A 27,243-nucleotide genomic window follows, 5' to 3' on the forward strand; every position below is an offset into this window, starting at 1 on the left:
CCAGAGAACTGCTTAACCAGATTCTCTGGCTTAACAAACTGTTTCAACAATGTTTTCTTCTACGCAATTCACGCAAAATTATCGTGAAGCTTCTGCACAGCGCCGCCATCGACTGGTCTGGCATATGCACTACAGCACATTTAGCCGGTTACACCTCTGTGTGTACACGCGAGGTTTTTTCTTGCCGGAGTCGTTAAAGGTGTGAAAGCGGTAAGAGAAAATCCACCCGGCGGTGACGTGTAAACGGCCTCTCAGAGGCCACCTAAACCAGTGGTTTTCAAAGTGGGGGCTGGGGCCCCCTGGGGGGCCTCAGCAAGTTGGAAGGAAAAATAAAAGCAACATTTGAAAAATTGAAAATATACCTATTACTATGAGGCTTGTTATATAATGCCATTATAATAATTTGTCGCATAACTGAACATCTGGGGCCGTATTCACAAAGAATTTTAAGGCTAAAAGTAGCTCCTAAGTGGCTAATTAAGGAGTAACTCCTAAAAATAATGGGCGTGTCACTCCTAACTTTAGGACTCCTAATTTTTTTCACTCAAAGTAATTCACAAAGCATTTTAGACCTAAAAGTAGCACCTAAGTCTGGGAGTCGAGAGGACTCTTAACTCACTAAGACCTATTCACAAACAGCTTTTTGTGGCATTTCACGTTGCGATGTTTTGAAATGCGTAGCCTATGCGGCAACAGGAGCTTCCAATCGCGAGGGAACAATTTTGCATTCATAAAAGGGATGCAATAACGCCACCAACAACAACCAAAACTACTCATTGTTGACATGTAAATTAAATGTAACGTTTCATTGTGAATCAAATTAAAATGTTCTCTTTGCAAACGTAGGCATATGGTGACAGATTAATTTAATAATGTTGCAAAGATACTGCATCAATCCGTAGGCCTATGTTTCATTAGGCTACTAGGCTATTTGTTTTGCCTTACTCTTTATTCATTTAGGCTAGGCCTTTTTATTCAGTTATTCATCATCTTCCGTCCTTCGCACTATTTTTGTAGCGCACGCATTCTCAGACCTGTCACCTGTCACTCATCATCGTAAGGGAGGTGTTTGGAATCATTCCCGCGTTACAATCATCAGCCAATCAAGGTGGTCACTTCAGTCAAGCTCGTGCATGAGTAATGACGTCATCCATAGCAACGAAGACTCACTCTTAGTTTAGGAGTTGTCATTTTTCCTTACTAAGAGTAGGTCTGAAAAGCTTTGTGAATAACTTTTAAGAGAAAACTCCTAGCTAAAATCTTTTAGTGCGATTTAGGAGTTCTTCTAGTGGTAAGATAAAAGGCTTTGTGAATACGGCCCCAGAACATTATATTTTCCATGATAATGACTGGGAATAATAGTAGAGTGATAGCTCACATATAGCAGAAAGCCCCAAATGCAATTTTTACACACTGTATGCTCCATCGCGAAGTGCTTGTGACTAAAATAATTATTAGAATTAGCTTAATGTATTTTTACATTTGCCGTAGTATTGTCGATGGGTTTACTGTATTTTCCGGACTATAAGTCGCACCGGAGTATAAGTCGCACCAGTCAAAAAATTTGTCATTAAGAGGAGAAAAACATATATATGTTGCACCTGAGTCGCAGGACCTAGTGGTATTTGGGGGGCCTTGTCGTGGAAAAGTTTGGGAACCCCTGACCTAAACAACCTCCTAAAAGCTTGAAATTTGATATTTGTCCCTTGGGTGATCCTACGTTATCCTGGAAGATTACTCCAAGAAATCTCAAACGGGAAGTGAATTTTTAAAGAAATTGAAAAAGGCTGCACTGCCTATCCACACAGTTGGCAGCTATTTCAAAGGCCACCTAAACAAAACAACCTCCTAAAAGCATGAAGTGTCTTATAGATATGTCTCTGTTTTAAGCAGACAATACGGCTACACTATGGCTATCTATATATCCACCAATTGTCTCAAGGACACTCAAGCACCTCAGGCAGACCTCATAAAAAACATACATTTAAGCACACATGTCAAAATCAAAGTCTGCTTTATTGTCAATTTCTTCACATGTCAAGACATACAAAGAGATCGAAATTACGTTTCCCACTATCCCACGGTGGAGACAAGACATTTTACCAATTAGGTCCACAGACAAAAACATAACATTCAATTAAACAATATAAAAAGTAAACTAGATGTACCGCAGAGCGGTACAAAATATGACCGCCGCCCAGTCCAGCACATTTTTTCCACAAAAAGAAATCACGCTGAAAGGCCTATATGATTCTAACTGTCTCACTAAATTGCATTATCCACACTCAATTCTCACTGGTATCTGCTAGACAACAAGTACCAAAACATGATTAGTTCATAGATTTCACATGTAAAATTCATTTTATACAACCCCACCTCCATCTTGCCTGTTCATAATTATGAGAAATTCTTGATTGTTTGTGTTATGTTTATGTTATGTGTGTGGGTGTGTGTGTGTGTGTGTGTGTGTGTGTGTGTGTGTGTGTGTGTGCGTGCCTGCGTATGTGCCTGTGCATGGAAGCGTACATATGTCTACTGTGTGAGTATGTGTCATACGCAGTGCCGGCCCAAGCCTTTTGGGGGCCCTAAGCAGAATTTGATTTGGGGGCCCCCTCCCACAACGCAGTCACCTGTGCTTGGCGATAATTGACAACTTCACACTATAATGTCATATTATAAATTAATACAGTGAGGTTATGTATTAATACAGCGACTGATTATGAACTACTGTCCCCCTGGACACAGATGCATAAGGACCCTCTCCCCCTACCCTGTTTGTGCAAATGTGGGTACAAACGGGTGGGTGTGTGTGTGTGGGGGGGGGGGGGTCCCTTTTTTGGGATGGTCAGCTGGAGAAGGGCAGTACCTAAATTTGTTCAGATTCATAGCCTTTTGCTTTTTGACTTATTGGTAGTGAATTCACACAACTACTTGGGGTTCAGGGTCCCTTGACCTCTTGGGCTCGGTAGGCTCATTCAGTAATCCATCCTTGCTCACATGCCAAAAATGTTTTGGGGCTCCAATCTAGACTTCTGGCCCCATGTGCTTGGTAAACCAATGTATTAATATAGTTGTTATTTACACCAACCCTGTCACCTTTTAATCTTAGAGGGTACTAAAATCACAGATTTATTTGAAACATTCATATTCAAAGTGAAGCACTAAGGGTGGTTTACTGAAGTTGAATTGACAAATAACAAAATACAACAGCATTTGTATTTGTTGTAAACAAGTACATCAGTTTAATGACTTGTTTTTCAACAGATTTGCTGAACAAATCCGCAAATGTGCATTAAATGAGCAATTTTCAACTACAAAATAAAAACAAAATAGACAAACATTAATAATCAAAAATAAAATGTCCCAAAAAATAGATAATTATTCCTACTTCGTTCCTGGTTTTTAGGCATCTGCAACTCTGCAGTGGACGAACCTGCAATGATTAAATAAATACATAAATAAATAAAAAAAAAAACGATGTTAAATGTGTCGTGTCATATTAACAGGCTATGTAACCATTTGCCATCAAGAAAACCTCACCTTCTGGTAGGTAGAGTTAGGTAGAGGTAGAGATGTGCTCCAAAGGACTTAAACTCATTCTGCTCGATCAACTATGCACTTATGCAATATTTTTTTTTTCAGAGACACTGTTGAATTGCTATCATTGCTATCATTACTTACACTCAAATAACAAGCAATTCCACATGTAACAATTCATATTCTATTGGCAAATGAGGCATAATCAAAAGAGTATACTTAATTGCAGTATGGTGAACGCTTAACATGGTGATCTACTGCAGCCTAAATATTAGGGTAGCACCGCTACATCACTTGCCACTATCTTAATCAAATGTAAGTTTATTTTCATCACAGAAGTCTCCCCACCCAACATGGTATATTTTCTCAAACACTACCATCTCTCTCCAAAGATCTTAGAGCAGAGCGCACTGCTGTTCCATCTTTGCCTATGAAGCTGGGATGTTACCGATGCCCAGAGTCGCGTTAGTCAGTGGGTTGGGTTGGGACTGGGAGCCTGGGCTTAGTCTGTTGTTGCTATCAGACTTACCACTATGTCACATATTATAGAGCAGTAATAAACTATCAACACTTTCAGGTACGAAATCAGAAACAATCCCTCTGTGGTAAATTTGCCTTCAGCTACGTTTTCATGTAGCTACTGTAGTGCTAATGTCCACTTCAGTCAGCTAGCTAACTTTAATTTACGACATAATAAGCCCACCTAGAGCAAGGGTACATGCTTGATTGAACATCCAAAACAATCCCAATATCCTTGACATCTGAAATACATCTAGATAAATATATATTAATGGGAGACATTTCTCTGTTGATGGCGGAGATTTAGCTCTGGTGATGGCTTATATTAGATCATGACAGCTAGCTAGCTACCTCAAGCACAAAACATACTGTAAATAATCATGCAAAACATACCTGTATCTTGCTCGTTTTTCTCCTCCTCTGTCATTTTCTTCGTTCTGTTTTCGGCACCAGAGAGATACGTCCTTTTTTGTGACTTGTCTTAACATTACCGTCTCTTCCGATTGTTGAACTTGATGCAGTGTCTGCACGAATTGTATATGCACCCGAGGTGTCTAGCACTTTATGCGCGTGACTCAAAGGCTGGCAGACACAGTAGCAGTAGGCAGGCATATTGATCGATCATGAAATCATAATTTTCTTGATTTGAATGATAATTGTTTCATTTATTCATTCATTGATGTCACTTGTTTACGTTATTTATTATGTAAAAAAAAAAAAAAGAAACTCGATTGGGGGCCCCCTTAGTTCGCTTATGCCTCGGGCCGGCCCTGGTCATACGTATGATTACTGTGAATGTGTGTGTGTGTGTGTATCTGTTTGTGCACATGTGTGCACATGAACTGGGTTAACATGACCCCTGGAGGCAAATATACGGAAAAAATGGTCATCCTAGGCCCTACAGTTCTCAAGATATTCACAGAGAACTGTGTCTGGCCTACCCTCCTTTCGGGGGGTCCAGTCCAGCGGGGGGGCTACAGATCAAAACGAAAAATGACAGTTCCATGCTATCTATGTGGGGGTACATGCCCACCAAGTTTTGTGTACATTGGTCTTTCAGTGTCCCGGGAATCCTTGTTGGTGTACGTCACTAAATGTACACATAAATTGTTTTATTGTAAGGCCCCCCATGAACGAAAGTACACAAAACTTGGCATGCATTCGGAGGGTGTCATAATGATCCTACACTTTCAATTTCGTGCAGTTTTGACCATGTCAGCCAGAGATATTGTGATGAAAACACCTAATTTTTTGCTTTTTAATTTTTAACTAGGTGGCGCTATACATGAAATAAGTGGTAATGGGATGGGTTGACATGGCCCCTTGAGATCAACATACAAAAAAAAGGTGGACCTCCTAGGCCCTACGGTTCTCGAGATATTCACAGAAAACTGTCTCCGGCCACCTACAGGCCAGTTGGTGTATAGTAACATAAATTAATTTATTGTGTGGCCCCCCATGAACGGAATTCCACGAAACTTGGCGTGCATTCAGAGGGTGTCATAATGATCCTACACTTCCAATTTCGTGCAGTTTTGACTATGTTAGGTCACAGATACCTGCGATTACAACACCTCATTTTTACTTTTTTGTGTTTAACTAGGTGGCGCTATACATGGAATGGGTTGACATGGCCCCTTGAGATCAACATACAAAAAAAAAATGGTCCTCCTAAACCTTACGGTTCTCGAGATATTCACAGAAAACTGTGTCTGCCCTACCCTCCTTTCGGGGGGTGCAGTCCAGCGGGGGGGCTACAGATCAAAACGAAAAACGATGGTTCCATGCTATCCATATGGGGTTACATGCCCACCAAGTTTCGTCTACCCCGGTCTTTCAGTGTCCCGGGAATCATTGACAGAAATTTGGACATGCGAAAAAGAAAAAAAAAAAAAACAAATCTGACTAAACCTATATGACCGCCGCTTCGCTGCGCGGCGGTCATAATAAGAAGGCACATACAGTGAAGAAATAAGAGCAGCAAAAAAAATGGGTTGAAATTGTGCAATTGTGCATACAGTAGACAGTCAATATAATAATAGTGCAAAAGTCAGGCCAATAAATGGCTGAGGTAGTTCTGTTTGACCTAAGTATGCAAGTGGCATAGTGGTGCAAGTTATGTAAGAGCAGCAGAAGTGTGTTCAGAAGTGTTTTCAGGACACAGGACAACAACAACAAGTTGCAAAGTGTGCAAGTGTACAAGTGGAGTAGTGCAAGTGGAGTAGTGCAAGGCAGCCATTGTGGGTCCAAAAGTCCAGGATGTTATGTGGCTGAGGGTGGAGGGGGGAGAGGGGGGAGAGAGTTCAGCATCCTAACAGCCTGGTGTATGAAGCTGTTGGTGAGTCTGGTGGTGCGGGAGCGCAGGCTTCTGTACCTCTTCCCAGAGGGCAGTGGATCAAACAAATTGTGAGCGGGGTGACTTGCATCACTCACAATTGTGGTCGCCTTGCGGGTGAGGTGGGAGGTGTAAATGTCCTTCAGGGAGGGGAGTGAAGCGCCAATAATCCTTCCAGCTGTGTTCACTATGCACTGCAGGGCTTTCCTGTTGTATTCAGTGCAGCTTCCGCCCCACACAGCGATACAGCTGGAGAGGATGCTCTCAATGGTGCCTCGGTAGAATGTGGTCATGATGGCTGGTGGAGCACTTGCTCGCCTGAGTTTCCGCAGGAAGTACAGGCGGCGCTGAGCTTTCTTCGCCAGTGATGCAGTGTTGGTGGTCCAGGAGAGGTCTTCACTGATGTGCACCCCCAGGAATTTGGTGCTGCTCACTCTCTCCACCACAGCACCGTCGATGGTCAGTGGCAGGTGTTGGGTGTGACCTCTCCGGAAGTCAACAACAATCTCCTTGGTCTTGCTGACGTTCAGCAGGAGGTTGTTGTCCCTGCACCACGTGGTCAGAAGGTCGACCTCCATCCTGTATTGAGTCTCGTCGCCCTTGGTGATGAGACCCACCAGAGTTGTGTCGTCAGCAAATTTCACAATGTGGTTGTTGCTGTAGGTTGCAGTGCAGTCATGTGTCAGCAGGGTGAAGAGCAGCGGACTGAGCACGCAGCCTTGGGGGGCCCCCGTGCTCAGTGTGATGCTGCTTGAGATATTGTTGCCAACACGTACTACTTGAGGCCTCTGACAGAGGAAGTCCAGTAGCCAGTTGCAGAGGTAGGTAGTGAGTCCCAGTTTGTCAAGTTTGCAGATGAGTTGTTGTGGTATTATGGTGTTGAATGCAGAACTGAAGTCTATAAACAGCAATCTCACATATGAGTCTGTTTTTTCCAGGTGGGTGAGGGCTGGGTGGAGGACAGAGCAGATTGCATCCTCTGTGGACCGTTTGGCTCGGTATGCAAACTGGAAGGGATCCAGGGTGGGGGGGAGAATGGATTTGATGTGTGACATGACAAGCCGCTCAAAGCACTTCATGATGATAGGTGTCAGTGCCACGGGGCGGTAATCACTGAAGCAGGATGGAGCAGTTTTCTTCGGCACAGGTATGATGGTGGCAGCTTTGAAACATGATGGGACGATGGCTTGCTTCAGGGAAGTGTTAAAGATATCTGTGAAGACATCCTTAAGCTCCTCAACGCAGTCCTTCAGCGCACGACCTGGGATGTTGTCTGGGCCTGCTGCTTTACGGGTGTTGATAGCAGCAAGTGTCCTCTTCACGCTGTCGGCAGAGAGGCACAGGGGCTGCTCGTGTGGAGGGGGAGGGGTCTTCTGTGGGCAAGTGCTATTTTGTGCTTCAAAGCAAGCAAAGAAGCGGTTCAGGTTGTTGAGTAGAGGGATGTTGCTCTCACAGCTCTGTGGCGCGGGCTTGTAGTCCGTGATGGCCTGAATGCCCTGCCATAGGCTTTGTGCGTTCCTGCTGTCTTTGAAGTGGGTGGTTATCTTGTGAGTGTATTCCTTTTTTGCTTCCTTGATGCCACGGGACAGGTTGGCTCTCGCTGTTCTCATGCCCCCTGCAACTTCTTAAGACACAGTAAAACACCACACCAGATTACATTAGTCCTAGTCCACATACTGCATATTGCATCTATTCACATGCTCTGGCACATTGGCATAATACTGTGTGAGCAGAGAGGCTCACCTTTGCTGCCACATTTAAGAGGTTCTATTGGCTGCCTCTGGTAAAAGTGTCCATAAAGGTGTCCAAAAATCATCTAATTAGGTCCGTCCACATTTTCCAGGAGAAGGCACTGACTGGGCAGCCTGCAGACCTTTGGACCAAATGCTAGCTTGGTACACTGCTCTATTTGAATGCTGTATCAGTGCGGCCTGTGTGGGAGGGATATTTTCCATTGAGAGACATATTTGAGAAAACAAGTCCTTCCTGAGATCATTGACTTTTTCAAGATCCGTGTACTTCTCCAGCAATGCAAACATGTTTGATTCCTGGCTAAGTAGTTGAAAAGGATTTGCTGTCATAGCAATGAAGGCATCCTTTACTTCTGGAAATGGTTTCCATGCAGCCCACCCTTTAGAAGGAGTCTGCTGTTCCAGAGATAGCCACCCCATTATCACATAGTGCAGTTGTTCAACTACTTCCATCTAAAAGTTATCCGATTGTGTTCCATAGAGCCATCTCTATGTGTAACCCACCAAGCATCACAAACCTCTCTCCATAACAGTCTGGATCACACCACTGAACCATTTTTGTAAATGTATATAGTGGTTGGTCAAATGCCATAACTGGGACCTGGCCGGAATTTAGGTGCTCCTATTGTTTTACAACATTCATACCATGTCTTACCATGGCAAAGCTGGCAGCTTTTTCATGAAAGAGAGGAAGGAGTGAGTTTATAGCAGGTGGGTCAGACAGTTCTGGCTGAAGCATCAGTTTGATTGCTTGCTCACCCCACTTTTCCTCCTCTGTTATTGCCCAAGTTCACCACAGGTATTGGTTTGGTTAACTTTTGGCACTAAGATGGCCTTTGGTTGACAAGTAACAGCTGGAATTGTAGTGTATACTCTGGAAGACAGAGCATATATTTTTGTGCTTTTTGAGCTGGCTGAATGTATATTTGCTCTCTAGCACCTTGGATCGGGAGGCGAGCGTGCTAGTAATTGAGCTAAAAGCCCAGGCTGTTAGTTCTCTCACTAGCACGTCAAGGTATCATCAATGTACATACTGCACAGCTAAATACTAGCTGGCTACCGTTACTGTAGTACAAATCAAATCTTCGTAGCTTCTAATCTAATGTTATTCCTGAAATAACGGTACAATACCCCCCAGGAAGCCCCACAGATTCACAAATACGCACCCCAGGTGATGGGAACACAATTAGCCTAGGGATGCCTTTGTTTGCCTAGATTTAGCTTAATAATTGGAACCCAGCTAGTGGTTCTACATTGGCTAATGCTAACGCTAACACTGGCATAACATTTGGTCAATGAGTTGTGTCCCTATTTAGGGCTTGATCTCTGCTCATGTGGACATTTTAGCAATAAACTGTCTTTTGAAAATGATTAAGTGATTCTTCCAAAAGTTTTTTAAAATATTTATGTTATGCATACATAAATAACTAGATGTACCGCAGAGCGGTACAAAATATGACCGCCGCCCAGTCCAGCACATTTTTTCCACAAAAAGAAATCACGCTGAAAGGCCTATATGATTCTAACTGTCTCACTAAATTGCATTATGCACACTCAATTCTCACTGGTATCTGCTAGACAACAAGTCCCAAAACATGATTAGTTCATAGATTTCACATGTAAAATTCATTTTATACAACCTCACCTCCATCTTGCCTGTTCATAATTCTGAGAAATTCTTGATTGTTTGTGATATGTTTATGTTATGTGTGTAGGTGTGTGTGTGTGTGAGTGTGTGTGTGTGTGCGTGCTTGTGTGTGTGCCTGCGTATGTGCCTGTGCATGGAAGCGTACATATGTCTACTGTGTGAGTATATGTCATACGTATGATTACTGTGAATGTGTGTGCGTGTGTATCTGTTTGTGCACATGTGTGCACATGAAATGGGTTAACATGACCCCTGGAGGCAAATATACGGAAAAAAAATGGTCATCCTAGGCCCTACAGTTCTCAAGATATTCACAGAGAACTGTGTCTGGCCTAACCTCCTTTCGGGGGGTCCAGTCCAGCGGGGGGGCTACAGATCAAAACGAAAAATGACGGTTCCATGCTATCCATGTGGGGGTACATGCCCACCAAGTTTTGTGTACCCCGGTCTTTCAGTGTCCCGGGAATCCTTGTTGGTGTACGTCACTAAATGTACACATAAATTATTTTATTGTAAGGCCCCCCATGAACGAAAGTACACAAAACTTGGCATGCATTCGGAGGGTGTCATAATGATCCTACACTTTCAATTTCGTGCAGTTTTGACCATGTCAGCCAGAGATATTGTGATGAAAACACCTACATTTTTGCTTTTTAATTTTTAACTAGGTGGCGCTATACATGAAATAAGTGGTAATGGGATGGATTGACATGGCCCCTTGAGATCAACATACAAAAAAAAGGTGGACCTCCTAGGCCCTACGGTTCTCGAGATATTCACAGAAAACTGTCTCCGGCCACCTACAGGCCAGTTGGTGTATAGTAACATAAATTAATTTATTGTGTGGCCCCCCATGAACGGAATTCCACGAAACTTGGCGTGCATTCAGAGGGTGTCATAATGATACTACACTTCCAATTTCGTGCAGTTTTGACTATGTTAGGTCACAGATACCTGCGATTACAACACCTCATTTTTACTTTTTTGTGTTTAACTAGGTGGCGCTATACATGAAATGAGTGGTTATGGAATGGGTTGACATGGCCCCTTGAGATCAACTTACAAAAAAAAAAATGGTCCTCCTAAACCTTACGGTTCTCGAGATATTCACAGAAAACTGTGTCTGCCCTACCCTCCTTTCGGGGGGTGCAGTCTAGCGGGGGGGCTACAGATCAAAACGAAAAACGATGGTTCCATGCTATCCATATGGGGTTACATGCCCACCAAGTTTCGTCTACCCCGGTCTTTCAGTGTCCCGGGACTCATTGACGGAAATTTGGACATGCGAAAAAGAAAAAAAAAAAAAAAAAAAAAAAAAAAAAAAAACTAAACCTATATGACCGCCGCTTCGCTGCGCGGCGGTCATAATTAACTTCTCAGATGAGGATTCATTTGGGGAGTCATGTCATTCTGACCATTTTAAGCCTGTTTTCCCCCCTTTAAAGCTGTATAAAAGGCATGTAAGATTATTTTCATTGGTTATCTTGCATATATTATTTGTTAACCATCTCTATATATATCAAATGTAAAATAATAAAGTAGCAGAATAAACCATGATGCCCAACTATGTAATGTTTTATTATCCTTGGGTCGTTTTAGGCGGCCATCTTGGATTTTCCCTTAAAAAATGACTTAAATGAACCAGACATTTTGGGCAGCCCTTCTCAAATGATGAGATACATCATAAAGAGTGTCTGTACCAATATTGGTGCTTCTATCCACCGCGTAACAATTAGGCCCTTTTTTGTTGATGATCCCCCCTATACAATTAGATGCAACATGGTTGTCAAAACCTGGACTAATGCTGCTTTCGAGATGTCTCGTAAATGTCTCGTAAATCCGCCGCCCGAGTTGGAAAGTGTTACCCAGCTTTCTTGCGGCATTTTGGGCAGGCACGCCCACTTTACCTCGGAGTACTTGAGGGTACCCCGAGGTGGACGTACGACCTAACAACAAACATGGCTGCGCCCATAGTTGAGATGAGATGACATGTATTTTTTTTTATGCATATGTACTGTGTTGGTCATGTTAAAGTTGATGCAATGCTCTTACACACTAGATTACATTGCTGCTTCAATTCAACTCTTTAGTCCAAATTGATGATCAAGATGCCCGCTGGGTAGGCTACTGCAGACTAGGAACATTCCAGGAACATGAACATGTTTCCAACACATGAACGACAGAATATTCACTTGCTGCCTAGTAGGCCTATGTTCCACCCACTGACGGGTGCTATTGTAAGGAGATAATCCACTACCTGCCTACCTTTTTTTTCAACCATAGGCCTACTAATTAATTCTTCTTCTTCTTCTTCTTTCCTTTTTAATGGCGGTTGGCAAACATCTTTTGGAAGCATTACCGCCACCTACCGAAATGGAGTGTGAGTCTGGATACATTTAAATCTTAATAATAACTTAAAAAAAAAAAAAAAAAAAGGAATTAGGTTACTCTATATTCTTCCAATCAGACCAGTTTCTTCCAAGAAGTGAAACAAAGCTCTAAAACAAACTTCACCTGAGTTTTTCTGCAGAATTGTTTCTACTCTTAAAGACTCACTCTCTTAGCCTCGTGAGACCATCCTGATCTCGCGAGCTTCAGGGTTTCACTCGCAGATCAGTCTGGATACTTTCCGTTAAAGAAAAATTGGAGCAGTTCACCAAACGAACGTCCAATCAGTGTTGGCTTTGAGGCGGGTTAAAATATAATGGTAAGTTAAAAGTTAAAACATCTTAACGTTTGTCATGTTACCTAACTTAATTGTATGTTAAACGGCATTAGAAGAATACTTTGTTCATCTAATTGGTTGATTTGGCCCGTCGATAACCAACAAAGGTGGTGATAGACAGATGGTTTATCCAATCAGCTAACCAGTATGTCCGCCCCTTACCAAAAGTTCTTCAATGAAAAGTTCCCAGATGGATATGCGGAGCAAATCCATCTGGCGGAGTCAGGTTATCACTCTCTTTCTCCAACTCTTGAATGAGTTGCTGTCTCTCCTGGTTAAACTTATTACATTTTTCTACAACATGCTCTACAGTCTCAACGGCATCACATACGCTACACTTTCCATCAGCATGCTTTTTTAAAAGAAATAAAGTACTAGCCAAACCAGTATACCCAAACCTCATTCTTGAGATAATGTTTTCTTCATGAGTAGATCTACTAGTTGGTCTTGCACTGCCCACAAACCTCTGGATACTGTAGTATTTCCTACCAGTGCTAGCATTATCCCAATCACTTTGCCATTTTCCCTTAGACTTTGATTTGACTATGGTTTTAATTTCAGATTTACTATGATTTATATCCATGGTGACCTCAAGAGATTTGCATGCCTCCTTAGCGCTCTTATCAGCTAATTCATTTCCCTGCACTCCTAAATGCGCTGGTACCCATAAAAAACCTACATTTATATCAGAATTTAACAGTCTACTTATCATCTGTACAATTTCTAAAACAATATCCTGCCTGGAATGAGACATAGCGCTTTGGATGCTCATCAATGCAGATACAGAATCTGAAGCAACTAACACCCCATTTCTAGGTCTATTACTCTCAGGACAAAGCGATAAGAATGGCTACACTCTAAAAAATGCTGGGTTGAAAACAGCTGGGTTGAAAACAACCCAAACTGGGTTGTTTTCAACCCAGCCGCTGAGTAAAATGTGGTCCAACACAGCATTGGGTTATCTTAACCAAGCAAATTGGGTTACTAAATTTAACCCAACAACTGGGTTGAAATTTAACCAATATGTTGGGTTATGTTGACACAACTGTTTAGTTAAAGTTACTTAATGTTTGGGTTATGTAACCAAATCCCCCAAAACTACTGGTTGATTTTTAAAATACTCTGCTTGTACAAACTTTTAATAACTCAAGGTTTGTATTTACTTACTTGAAAGTCACACCTTCTGTTAACAGCTTTAGGCCTGATATAAACAGTCTATATTAAATGGCCATCAAAAGCCATGCAATGAAAAAAAAAAGTTCGACACAATTATTTATTTGATAATTTTCTTTATTTTTTAATAGATAGCCTAGTATAAAATGCATGTGATACTTCCATGAAGGCAGGCAGATTCCAAAGTCCGTTTTGGGGGTCAGCCCTGTCAATCAAACAAAAAAAAGAGTGCATTTTAATCACTGTTAGCCTAATGTTACAGAACTTTATATCAAGACTTGCATGAACCATTACCAGTGAATGATATTGACAGACATAAAAATCCACCAGGAGACAAATTATTAGTGCAACACACTCGGAAACCATGACCACCTACTGTAATATTATGGAGTTGTTTTAAACATAATACCGGTAATAGCCTACAAAACGTGCGTTTATGTCAGATGAGCTTGATAACAACATTACCATTAGCCTAACATTAGGCTGACAAACATAAGTTCAGCAGTGCTAACGTTAGCTAGCTAATGTTAACACATTATTCAATTAGTGAATCCAAGTTAATGTTACCACCAAGAACCACCCAGTAACGTTAAGTTACATGGCTATAATATGAGGCTACCCTGAATGATTTAATACGATGTTGTTTGGCATGATTATTATCGTAAGTTACGTGTTGTGAAGAGACTACTTCGACTGTGTTAGCTAGTTGACAAACGTTAGCCACGAAGCATATTTAATTAGCATAAAGTTTCCAAGTCTGCTAACGTTACCTACCAGCTGCTGGTATGCTAATTGTAGTTCGTTGTTTTGTTTCTGTTCAGCAGTTCCTACCCAGTGAATACAGAACTATGTTTTTATGAGTCTGTATTTGTGTAGATTTAACATTAACAGTAGCTAATATTAGTGGAATGACACCTGCTAACCTGCTTGAAGCTGAACGAAATGACAGGCAGAATATTCCTTGATATCACGAAGGGTATGTCTCTGGGTGGACTTTTAAAATCCGTCTGGATAAAAATAAATAAATAAATAAAAGCAGATACATACCTTCCGAAATCACCTGATTTCCATAGCATGTTGACAGCTGCTGGACTTGACGGTTGAAAGAATATGCCTGCCTGCCTGACGATCCCCCCCCCCCCCCCCTCAACCTTCAAATAACTATGCAGCTGTGTTGAAGTCACCCTGGTGCTGGGTAGTGTACTCCACGTCAGGTGGGGGACAGGAGGGAGCACAGCCCTAAACTATCAACCCAGCAGTGATAAACTATCAACCCAGCAAGCTGGGTTACAGAAATGACCCAATATGAGTAAAAACAACCAAACAAAATGACCCAACAGCCTCAACCCAGCGTTTGGGTTGAAAAAATAACCCAGCATTTTTTAGAGTGTAGCTCAGCTGTATAAACTGCAAGATCATTACTCAGTCTTTCTTTTTTACAGATATTGAGACTAGGAATTACAAATGCAACACCAACTTTACCTTCTATTGACTTTGATGCATCTGTAAATACCACTACTTTGTCTCTATATACATCTCTAATGTGGTATTCTACTATACCGCTGTTAATTTCTTCACTCAATTTTAATTCTAAAAGGTCTAAGTCAATTACAGGGTTTCTCAGTATCCACAATGGAACTGTTGGATAAGACACTGATGGACACACATTGAGCAGATGAAGACCCAATTCACTTGTCTTCTGAGATATAATCCACCCAAAGCTTTGGTGGCCTACTAATTAATTTCAATACCCCCCCCCCCCCCATTTCCATCTGGCATATGCCATTGTAACGAGCTAATTGATGTTATTCACTTCCGCTGTCAGTGGCCATAATGCTATTGCTGATATGTGTATGTGTTAATCCTATTGAAATAATATCTTCTGATAACTGTATAGCTTATAAGGAACACCTAAACATGAAAAGAAATTCAGACGTATTTATAATGGATCAAATTGGTACATTCCAAGAAAGTACTACGCATGCGCACCCTTCGCGTTGTTAGCTAGGTTGGTTGTGGCATTCAGACATCACGCGAAATGGCGTCTGCTGCAGGTAAGAACAGTGAGGCTGTTATGTGCATGTTTTTGCCTATTTCTTCCACATTATGCCAGAAATGTATTTGTAACTGCCCTGTCTGAGTTGCGTTTTACGCATTGTGTCGTGCAAATCAAGTGTGCAGTTGTGTTTGTCCATTTTATTTGTAAGCGAGCTAATGCTAGTCGGTTGCATAGTACTACGTATGGAATGGGGGATGGGGTAACCACAGCCTTGTAGCCATTGGAACGCCAGGCTAACGGTAACCTACTTGTTAGCTTACCGGATACTGCCGGTTGTAACATTCTAAAGATATATCAGCTTCGCGTCCAAGTAAATGGTGCATTTTTGGGTTCAGCAAAGACTACGCGAGATCCCGTTTAAAATGTTATAATCTAGTCACATGGGTTAACTTCGCCAAGACGTTAGACGGTGGTGTGTGTTATCGATTAGCAAAAATTCTACGCTGTTTGAGCTAGCCAGCTAACGTTAGCTGCATTAGCCGGTTGATTTAGGTAACGGGTAACGAAGGCTACACGAGGGTGATCCTTCGACAGACGAAGAACTCCTTCTTTAAGAACGTCCCTATTTCAGGCTTACATTGTAAACACTTTTGTATTCCCATTCTTATTGAACTCATGCGTATACCCATTAAAGTACTAAATGCATCCACAAAATAAATATATTATAATTGTGGCTTGACGGCGGCGTCTTGTTGTTTTAAACTGAAATGGCGGGCGAACACGTGATTTCTTCCGTACAAGAGGGTTGGAGGCCCCGGCCATGTAGTCTGGCTTGGGGCGCAAGATTGCGCTCAGTCGCAGCATTGATAGTTATATATATATATATATATATATATATATATTCTTTGTCGTCTAGTTTCATTTGAAAATTAATTAGGCGAAGTTCTCCGAATTCATCGGGTGCTGCCGTGTTTCCTTGTGGCAACTGGCTACATTTCCCTATAACCCGACTAGTTGTCCCAAGTTTCCCTGAAAAAAGGAAGAACTATGACGTTTTACAGGAGTTGTGTCCACATTTTCGCTCCAAAAAAATGTTTTTTTTCCTTAAGTCCAGTGAATGTGTTTGTTTGTGGAGTGTGGACAATATGGAGACTTAATTATTGACTGCATTTTCGGTTTCAGATTACAGTTCCTATGGTCAGCCTGCAGGGCAGCAAGGGTTAGTATGCTTACCCACTTTATTCAAGTGAAGTTTCTTAAGTATTTTGTAATGTGTTTATTTTGGATAGTAACCTATTGTATTGCAAAACATCTGACCCTCATTGAAACTTTTTGCTGATGCATATATGCTAACTTTTTTCCTTTGAGGAGTTAATGGTAATATGTTTTTGTTCAAGGTATGGGTCTTATGGGGCCCAGCCCTCTCAGCCTTATGGGCAGACCACACAGGTGAGTTACTCATGATGCCTTTTTTGATCCTATGAACTTCAAAAGTGGCCTATGTTTATATTAAACTAAGGTTTTGGCTGTTATATTGACGGAGAAATTTTCTTTGCCAGCAGGCTTATGGCCAACAGCAGGGCTACAGCTCCTACAGCCAGCCTGCTGAATCGGCCTACCCGCCGGCAGGCAACACTTCGAGTGCCTACTCCCAACAGGCATATGGGTCCTCATATGGACAGCAGCCACCAGCTACCGGTAAGTGCCTTCTCCTCTGTAGGACTCTTCATATAATAGAGGAGTTTGTTTAAATGCATAGTTAATTGCTCAGGAGTTAACTATTGATCTTAGCGGTCACTGACAAATGAAAGAGTAAAAAGTTTTCATGTTTCTCTTAAAAAGTTTGGTAAAACACTATTTGAATTTCTAAAACTGTTTCTCCTCAGCTGCATACAATGCCACTCCTGCTGCTCCCCAGGGTTATGGTCAGCCAGTGCCATCCTACGGAACCGCAGGCTACGATTCCGCTTCTGCCTCCACTACCACCAACAGCAGCCAGCCCAGCTATGGAGCCCAGTCTGGGTATGGAGGCCAGCAGGCTTATCCTGCATATGGCCAGCAGCCAGCTTCGACAGCACCTCCCAGGTCAGCCTAAACTTAATGGTCACACTGAAGTTCTAAGTTGCGTCAGTAGCCAAAAAAAACAAAAACGGACTGTGCTCATTTCCTCTGTCTGGAATTGTTTGGTCCTTTGACTTGCACATCTCACACACAAGTGTGTGCTTTGGCAGTCAAAAACAAGCTTGCTCTTGCTGGCATGTCTTTCTCTTTTTTTCTCTTGGTCAAACGCTTCCCAAGTTGATTGTGTACTGAGTGACATGGTATATTATGCTTTCTCTCTGTAGTTACGGAGCTAGCAGCCAGCAGCCGTCCAGCTACGACCAGAGCTCCTACTCCCAGCAGCCCCCACAGGGCTCCTACTCCCAGCAGCCCCAGCAAGGCGGCTACGCCCAGCAGACCTCTTACGGCCAGCACGGAGGCTACCAGCAGCAGCAGGCCCCTCCGCCAACACAGCAGGCCCCCCCCTCTTATGCCCCGCCTGCTGGCTCCTACGGCCAGCCACCCGCCAGTCAGTACGGTCAGCAGGGCGGCGCAGCAGGAGGTTATGGCCAGCAGACTGAGTACAAACCACCAAGCCAATACAGTGAGCTCATTACTAGCAAAGTTGGATGTTTTTGTTTGTGTTAGTTGTAGTAGTTAGTACCTGGAAGGATTGACTAAAAGCTGTCCTGTCGTTCCCCCCCCCCCCCCAGGTAATTACAGGCAGGATCACAGCAACGGGATGGGCGGAGGTGGCTACTCGGGTGCGGACCCTGGTGGCTATGGGGAGGGCCGCGGCATGGGTGGGGGGGAGTCCCGGGGTCGAGGCCGCGGGGGGTTTGACCGCGGGATGATGCGCGGCGGAGCGCCCGGCATGCGAGGGGCCATGAACCGAGGAGGCATGGGGTAAGTGCTCGTCTGACCCTCTCAGCCTCTTCATCACTTTTTCTCCCAAAGGTGCTGTGTGAAGCCATCACTTGGGGCTGAGGGCAAACGTTCCCTTTCATCACAAAATGTATTAATTAAAGTGACAGACAAATTGGATTTGTCTTTTTAGATTACAGTAAACAGTTAAGTTTTTCCAATTTACTCATCAAAATGAGTTAGCTTAGACACCCCATTGTTAAATCTCTTATGAGCTGTCTGGTTTGTTGCTCTCAGCCCTGCCCTAGTATGGCTAAAGGTAAGATGGTAGACTTGGTATTGAGTTGCATTAGTGGGATGGGAGGTTTTTTTTTTCTTTCTTTCTTTTTTTTTTTGTTAAAAAAAATAACTTCAGTTTTTTTGTTCTTGGTTAGTGCATACAACATCTTCAATGAGTTTTTTTCACCAAGTGAAGGGTGTTCACAAGAGGAGTGTGTAGGAGCTGCTTGTGCAAATAAGTCACTGCTCCTAAAGCAGCAGTTAATTTGTTAGGTTGACCAGTGCCCACAAAATAGGCCAAATTTCATGTGCTACTGAGGTATACTACGGATCGAGGTTACTGGTTTACCCTGGTAACTTTGGGAGTAACTGCCGATCTCCAAAAGAACCCTTCACTGCATGTATTGCTTCTGAAGTGACATTGTTTTGAGATCAGCAGCAACTCCTGAAGTTACCTGGGTAAGCCAGTACCCTCGTTTCGTAGTATACCCCTCTTGATTGCAAAAAATACTTTTTGGGGTCTTTGGTTAGATTTACAACTTGGTGGCTTTTGTGAAACCTGTTTATTTGTAGAATCTCAATACCCGAGGTAATGGTACTTAAGGTAAACAAAATGTGTAGAATCAAGCAGAACACTCAGAAGACATATCGTCTTGTGTTTTCAAAGGTGTAGAAATTTTGTTTTTACCCACTCAAATTCTACATTTTTCACATCATGGGTGGGAGTGAACTAAACTGAGGTCCTTTTTTTGGGGTACACGTTTTGATCTAAAAATCTATATTTATAATTCGTAGTTGATGGTCTTTCAGGATTCAGTGGGGTATGGTTATGCGTTTTACACATTTTAACTTTAAGAGTTGCTTTCGAAGGTGAATGCTGTGGTGGTGTAAAATTGAAAGTTTTTGGCATAGTATTATAAATTCACCATGTCTTGGATGTTTATACAGGAAATGTGTACTTTATGGTAATTTACAGCGTTATATTAATTTTGGGTTTATGAATTATTAATATTAAGGCATTATGTCTATGGTTTGGTACATGGGCTATCTTATCCACTGCATTCACCTTCCTTATCCCCTGACATAGGTTAGGGGTACAGCAACATATTTTTCTGAACTGTGGATTTAAATTTTACATGAACTGGATTGCTTGTCTTTTTGTGAAGTGTCATTCTGAACATTTTTCTTTAACATGCTTTGTCGCATTTATATGCTACAGGTAACAAAGTGAGAGCCATGTAAACACGTCTATACTTTTACAAGTACCACAGCTCAGTTTGAGTGTGGGCCGGCAGCCTATTGAGAAAGAGGGGACAACATTTAAAGTGAAGAAAGGTGTACAAAAAAGTGTGGTTAAATAACAAATAACATTTATAAAATAATTTGTTTTTGTTTATGAAAGGAAAAAACACAATGTAACTTTTTATCTTTTTTGGGACTTTCCTACAAACACCACTTATACTTTGTGTTATTTCTGCTGAGACATTCTGTAAGACCAAAGGAAATGGTTTATTGAATTGTGTTTCATTTGGATTAACTGCATGTAACAGCTTTGTGTAAGCCAATTGTTTCAGAAGCAGCTGACATGTATTGAAGTGTGTTGCTCAGTAACACAATGTTAACACATCCCTCTTAGGCTCGTAGCACACAGCAGCAGGTGTTTCTGCTGTTCTGCTGCGTGCAGTAGGACCATGTCTAATGCTTCTCTGCCGGTGATACGAAGCTAGTAGAGCTGCTTCTGAAACAATTCCACCTCATCTATTCTGTAAAAGAGAAGTGTAGGGGGATAATCCACCCCCTTTGGTAATAAAGACTGCCCTTACCCTTTTCCTTACAAACATAGACATAACCCCAGAACTGTTCAGCCGCCACCTGATGACAAACCTGTATGTAAAAAGGGTCAAGCCCAGGGCCGTGGTGAAGTGAGCACAAACCCAACTACCCCATCCCAGTATATTTGTGATATTAAGTGTCAGATAATTGGGAGTGGGGGAATTAAGCCTAGGCCCTGGTTTTGGGGGGGTTTAGTGTTAGAAGTGTGGTCGCATCAGTCCCCTACCAATCATTGTGGTCCAGAAGTGGCTGTTTAAAGGGATATCGCCTTCATATCTTCGCTTACTCCCCCCCCAGCATCACTGGAGACAGAGGTGGCTTCAGTAAGCCCGGTGGTAAGTTTAAATGAGTTCCAAGAGCATACACTAGAATTGAAAACTGATTATTTGTTTTTTTCAATCACTGACTGTGTGGGTATTGTACTAGTTCAGGGGGTTTTAAAAAAACAAAAAAAAAAACCATGTTTTTAAGAAAACTACTGCTGGCCAGTAGTCTTGTCTTTTCACTAAGGGGTTCTAGCACATATTGACCTCAGTGTTTAATGGAAGTGGTATGCAAAATTACACGGTGTGTTTTTGAGTTCAGACACCTATGACATTCAAAAAAGGAGAAGGAAAAAAACTACAGGAAAAAAAACAACCAAACATTTTACTGGTTAACAAAGCTTCACTCATGTAGTCTGTTCCTCTGTTCATTATAATAATTCACATTATCAGAATTCTGGTATGGATTCCATTTTTTTTGGTTCTGGTTGTCAAATGGGTCTCAAACCATATTTTTTTTATTTCTGCATTTACTTGCTAGAACTATGGCACATGAAAATGGGATTCTTTTGTAGTCATCTCATGAGTAGATCCTAACTGAACTTTTGCATTTTCTCAATGTCAAGGGCACGACATTCATGGTAATATCGTTTTTGAAAGTGCAGATTAAGAGGAGAGTGCCTTGGGTTAATGTTGGTTCAGAAGCTGTAGAGCACCAATTGTGTCAGGTTAGTGGGCAAAGCAGGCATGCAAACTAACGTCGCTTTTCTTTCTCTCCATCCATCTTCCTCTTGCTCGTTGGGACACCAGGATTCGACTCAGACATGGGTATGTGCTATCGTTACATCTGTTAAAGTTCCATTAGCAAGTTACACTTGTATTCTTAACAGTAATTGCCGTAAGCCGCAGCCTGAATGTTGACACTCATTCCACTTTGCTGTTTGTGTGCAGGCCGACCTGAAGAGCAGGATGACTCTGAGAACAGCACCATCTATATCACAGGCCTGACTGAGGGCGCTACTCTGGAAGAAATGGCAGAGTTCTTCAAGCACAGTGGCATCATCAGGGTAAGGGTGGTGGGGTTCTGGAATTGGTGCCCTCATACATTTTGTCATCTGTGGTGTTGGAGCTGTTGTTGGAGATATTGGGATTTGAATTTGAGGCTTGTTCTTGTAGATAAACAAGCGCACTGGTCTACCCGCCATTAACCTCTACAAAGACAAAGACTCTGGCAAAAACAAAGGAGATGCTACTCTGTCCTATGAGGAACCTCCTTCTGCCAAGGCTGCAGTGGAGTGGTTTGACGGTAAGCTATTTAACACATTATTTTATTATTATTTGCTTTATATTCAAAACTCTTGCTGACCAAATTGCAGTGCCCACCTACTGACCTTTTCCATGCACTGTTTCTGTATCTGCAGGAAAGGACTTCCAAGGCAAACGGTTGAAGGTGTCTATGGCGCGCAGGAAGCCCATGATGGGCATGGGAATGCAGATGCCCATGAGGGACGGCAGGGGAGGCATGATGGGACGCGGAGGTGAGATTGGGATGGAAAACCTAGTCTTTTTTATTAATCTATAGTGATTTACACACAATTCTTGTTCAAGTGATTATAAAAGAAGTGATTATAATAATTTCTCTCGGTTCTCTAAAGTCATTCAAGACTGTTCTATTGTCACAGTTGAAAGAAGCTAGGCAGTCATTGAATGTTTTTTCTTTTCTTTTTCTCCTGCAGCAATGATGGGCCGTGGTGGCATGGGACGTGGTGGGGACCGTGGCGGTTTTATGCCCCGAGGGGGCCCAAGGGGTATGGGACGTGGTGGCCCCACCGGTGGGAACATGCAGCCCAGAGCTGGAGACTGGCAGTGCCCCAATGCGTAAGCAACTATTCCATGTCTCTACCACATAAAAAAAAAAAAAAAAAAAAAAAAAAAAAAACATGTGAATGATTTGAGTTCTATGATCTAATGATGTGCGTTTGCTGTTGTAGGGGCTGCGGCAACCAGAACTTTGCGTGGAGAACTGAGTGCAATCAGTGCAAAGCCCCGAAACCAGAGGGCTTTGGACCCCCTCCTTTCGCACCTCCAGGTGAGTCACTCTGGCTCTGTCTGAAGCACATACACAGCAGGGCTCTACACTAACATTTTTTTTCCAGGAGCACTTGTGCGCCCAAGTTAAAACATTTAGGAGCACAGACAAAAATTTGGGCGCACAGTCAGTTCTGTACTTAACTTACACATAATCTAACATTACACTGCAGCTAACAGTTAAACATGCCAGTGCGAATATTAAGAATGACTGACAACATTTAGGCTACAGGAAACAGGATTTTAAACATCAGTGCCTACTTTATTTTCAGTCTGTTACTACAACTAAAAATACTACAACTAAAACAGTCCATTTTCTCTTCCACAAAACCCAACAAAGGCTATCAAGGATTTTTTTTTTTTTATCCTTTTATTTTTTATTTGAAATATCTGCATTGATGGGGGCAGTAGGCAAACGCCTACTTTCAAGGCAAGGCCTACTTTCGTTTTGCACTTCAGCTTGTATTCAGTGTAAACCAGGGGTCTCAAACTCAAATGAGCTGGGGGCCAATTCTGCCAACGTCATCTGATTGGAGGGCCGGCTATTTCTGAAAATGCAATGTTCTTTTTTTCCAAATACCACACAAAACTGCAAACAGAAAGTGCAAGTGTTTTTATATAGTTTTATACACCTGTGCTAGCAACCTTAGCTTATAAATAAAATAATAAAATAAATATTAATACAAATTATAAAACAAATGAAAAGCATAAAAACAGGTATGTGTTAGGTATGTGTGTTTCACAACAAATAAAAATATTTCCTCAACTTTTTTAAACCTGGCAAACTATAGGCGTCAGGGTTAAGAAAGCAACACCATTGGATTTTTATATCAAAATGTCAAAAGGCCATGGCTTGAAAGTGGTCAAAGATCAAGTCTTACTGTAAATGTAACAATCTTTGAGTAAAACAAAAGTTTATGAAGGGGGTAAATTTACCCATCTAATTTGCCACTGGATGGCAAGCACCTCAAATTATGCACCTTTCAGTAAATACTGGATGAACATATTTGAGCAGGTTTACTTTCCTTTTTTCATATTACCCACATAACAAATTAACAGGAAAACACCTAAGATGTATACCAACACCTAAGATGTATATGGTTTCTAAACCACAAGGCCTACAATAAAGTATTCTGGTCAAATCAGTTCCTATCGCGGGTAATCTGAGTACCCAGAAGTTCGCATCATATTGCGGGTGACTTTGTAGTTTAGAGCCCTATTTCTACTAGCCCTGCTGTCTGTACCACGTCCATTATGGACACTATCGTTACGATTACCACTGCAACCTCCAATCTATGTTGAGCAGAGGGTCGAAATAAGCATGGTATGCTTAGTGGACACCGTCGTATAGGCTACACGCAGACGCACCTCCATTCAATAGACGAGCGATCATAATCTCCAAAAGAATATTCTCCTTCAGATTTAGAATAGGTGAATAACATAGTCTACCTAAGACTTCATCACACGTAAACGTTTTTCAACATTTGGTGTAGGCCTATTTCTGCTTAATTTCTGCTTTAATTTGTGCAACACTATGGCCTGCATCGCTTCTGCGTCATTACAAATGCACGTCTTTGTGTTTTTCGCGTGTAATACAAGTAGCCTATTTCCTGAAAACTTTGCGCAGCGATTTTGGGTTTGAATGAAGCTCTGGATGTCTAGCACATAGTGGAGCAGAGTACAAATGAGATTTGTCACCCTACTTTGAACTATCTTCTATTTTAATCAGTATCGTTGTTTGTCGCAATTAAAAAGTATCAAGGGCCGGATTACATTATTATTTTGACATACGTCGCGGGCCGGATTTGGCCTGCGGGCCGGGTGTTTGAGACCCCTGGTGTAAACAAACAAGCATGCGTGGAAGCCTGGAGTTGTCAGTAGCGTTCTACCTTTGAATAAAATGGGAGTATTACGGGAGGCTACTTTTGTGCCTGTTCGCTACAGCTATATTTTGCATATTGCAGCCAATACGTCAACTGGGCTAAAAGGCATGTTAGGTTACCTTTCCTTCTCACTGCATTCTCAGAATCTCATCCTGTTCCTCCTATATCCGATGAATTCGGTGGATAGAAGGACTAATTTCTTCAATCTTTGCATCTTGGCTGGCTAGTCTAACTTTCCGTTTTTTCTGCACGCTCTTGGATTTGATAGAAGCGACTACTAGCGAGTCACAACGCGAAACTGCTAACGTTGATGGGAGGTGTAGTTTTTATGCTGCATTCGCGACGTGATTCTATGGTTTGCACCAGTAATGTTTCTCGATGTTGCGGTGTATTTTGTAGACAAACATTGACATGGTTGGGAGTCATTCGCACCAGTGCGCCTAAATATTTTTTTTGCACTCACGCCATCATTTTTACTCGCATGTGCGAGTGAAATGGGCGCACTGTAGAGCCCTGCACAGACTGCCTCAATCTGCCAGATCCACTCATTACATTTGGGCATAGTCATGCTGAAGTAATTGGATGTGGCTGTGGATGTCTGCCATGGCGTAAATTTTCTGGTCTGATAAATTTTAAAGTCAAGGTCAGACATGTATTTCAATGGCATCAGGTTTAAACTGAAAGTTAATCGCCCAGACTGTGATTTGAGTGAAATTCTGGGAATGTTATGTTAGTCCTTACCTGTTGTGGTTCTTCCTGTCAGGGGGTGATCGTGGCCGTGGTGGCCCTGGCATGAGAGGGGGTCGAGGCATGGACCGCGGGGGACCCGGAGGACCCGGTGGTCCTGGAGGTCCAGGTGGCTTCCGGGGAGGCAGAGGAGGTGATCGCGGTGGTCCTGGAGGATTCCGCGGCGGTCGTGGCATGGACCGGGGTGGCTTCGGTGGCCCCAGGGGGCGAGGGGGACCTCCCATGGATGACATGGGTGGCCGCGGAAGGCGAGGCATGGGACCACCTGGCAAGATGATGGACATGAAGTGAGTCTGACCTTTGGTAAAACTGGATCTAATATGTAACTTGACAGTCTGAGAGCAGAAGGACCATTGTATAATATATATATATATATATATATATATATACAAATGGTCTATAATATAATAATAGCCCAAACTGATTTGTGTTTATCCTGAACATTAGTTATTGTGCTTGGTGACAAGCCAGCACAAGTAGGTCACTGAATCTCAAGTGGTGCCATCTTTACTTTACTTTATTTTAAATTGACAACATTTTATTTGTCTTCACAGAGGAGAGCATCGCCAGGAGCGAAGGGACAGACCCTACTGAAGAATCCACGCTTGTAAAAATCCTCACAGGATTTGCCCTTCTAAGTGATTTTAAGTCACAAAATTCCATATTTATATCAGGTGTTAGTATGGGAACTGTCAGCTCAGCAGCTAGTCTACAGTGACCTTTTTGTATTTTATGTTTTTCTTTTTTAAAGTTTCTTAGTTTTTGTCTTTATGTTTGTGCAGAACGTCTAGTAAAACCAGTGGCAGGTGCATGCTATTTCGACTGCAAAATCAGATTTCTGGGAGATGTATTTTGTGGAACTTGTCCCAAGCAATTTTTTTAATCTTTATCCACCATTCTCTTCACCCATCTCCAATGTACAAAAATGTTCAATAAATGACAAACATAAATTTGGATTGTCTACTTTTGAGTGTACTTTGAGTGTACCCCTTTGTATGGTCCAAAAACAAACACATGTATGAGTGTTGGGGATAATACTCCTGATTTAGGGTTCTGAGTAACAATTCTAAATATTAATGCCTTTCAGACTACGCTCGCAGATGTCTTGTAGAAACGTACAAGAATATGCCATTAATAATTGTGTGGAATTCTGTAAAGATGGCTTTTAAGTGTAGCCCTTGGGCAAGTTCTGTCTCACAAAACATCAGCTCATGTGAGGAGTCAAGTAAAGCTGTTGCATAACATTTTGAGCATATGCACCATCACACATGGTTCAGGTCATACTTTTTAAATGGGCCCAGTGATCCTAGTTTTGCAGGCTTGTCTCTTGTGTGCGTAAGTAGTTCATGTTGTCCCGATTTTTTTGACATCCAATCTTGTGGATGTTCATTACTTGGCCCTAAATTATTTATGCCTTCGTAATTCTAAGCCCAGAGCTAACTAATGTACATTCATTGGAATGGCAGGTCAAATTTCTGGGTTTCCTGTGCAAACGGAGTGAGATGGAATGGGAAGTGTATAGACTATAGTGTCCTCAGCAGCATCCGTTGAGGTATGAA

At 42.2% G+C, this 27,243-nt stretch overlaps 1 protein-coding gene across 2 annotated transcripts; it reads left to right on the forward strand.

The window, feature by feature from the left end:
• Window positions 1–15,697: 15,697 nt before the first annotated feature.
• ewsr1a (EWS RNA-binding protein 1a) lies at window positions 15,698–26,638 on the forward strand. 2 transcript variants are annotated; one of them, XM_076289324.1, is made up of 16 exons: window positions 15,698–15,742; window positions 16,870–16,906; window positions 17,085–17,136; window positions 17,247–17,385; window positions 17,574–17,772; window positions 18,033–18,331; window positions 18,441–18,633; window positions 21,001–21,038; window positions 21,777–21,794; window positions 21,918–22,033; window positions 22,143–22,272; window positions 22,388–22,504; window positions 22,703–22,844; window positions 22,958–23,055; window positions 25,701–25,971; window positions 26,239–26,638. In XM_076289324.1, exons 1-16 carry the CDS (start codon window positions 15,727–15,729, stop codon window positions 26,276–26,278), a joined length of 1,905 nt encoding a protein of 634 aa, XP_076145439.1. In that variant the 5' UTR covers window positions 15,698–15,726; the 3' UTR covers window positions 26,279–26,638. The 2 variants fall into 2 exon arrangements, with proteins under 2 accessions (XP_076145439.1, XP_076145440.1); XM_076289325.1 differs by having other exon boundaries at window positions 17,250–17,385.
• Window positions 26,639–27,243: the final 605 nt, after the last annotated feature.

This window comes from Alosa pseudoharengus, unplaced genomic scaffold (assembly GCF_046254945.1).
Source record: "Alosa pseudoharengus isolate Yale_2024_CS ecotype anadromous, Long Island Sound unplaced genomic scaffold, YU_APseudo_1.1 YU_APseudo_1.1_scf_17, whole genome shotgun sequence".
Lineage (NCBI taxonomy): Eukaryota > Metazoa > Chordata > Actinopteri > Clupeiformes > Clupeidae > Alosa > Alosa pseudoharengus.

Bases quoted from the DNA above. Each gene is read 5' to 3' on its own strand.
- ewsr1a (XM_076289324.1), top strand. The intron at 17,386-17,573 runs GTAAGTGCCTTC...GTTTCTCCTCAG, and splicing joins ACAGCAGCCACCAGCTACCG to CTGCATACAATGCCACTCCT. The intron at 18,332-18,440 runs GTGAGCTCATTA...CCCCCCCCCCAG, and splicing joins CAAACCACCAAGCCAATACA to GTAATTACAGGCAGGATCAC.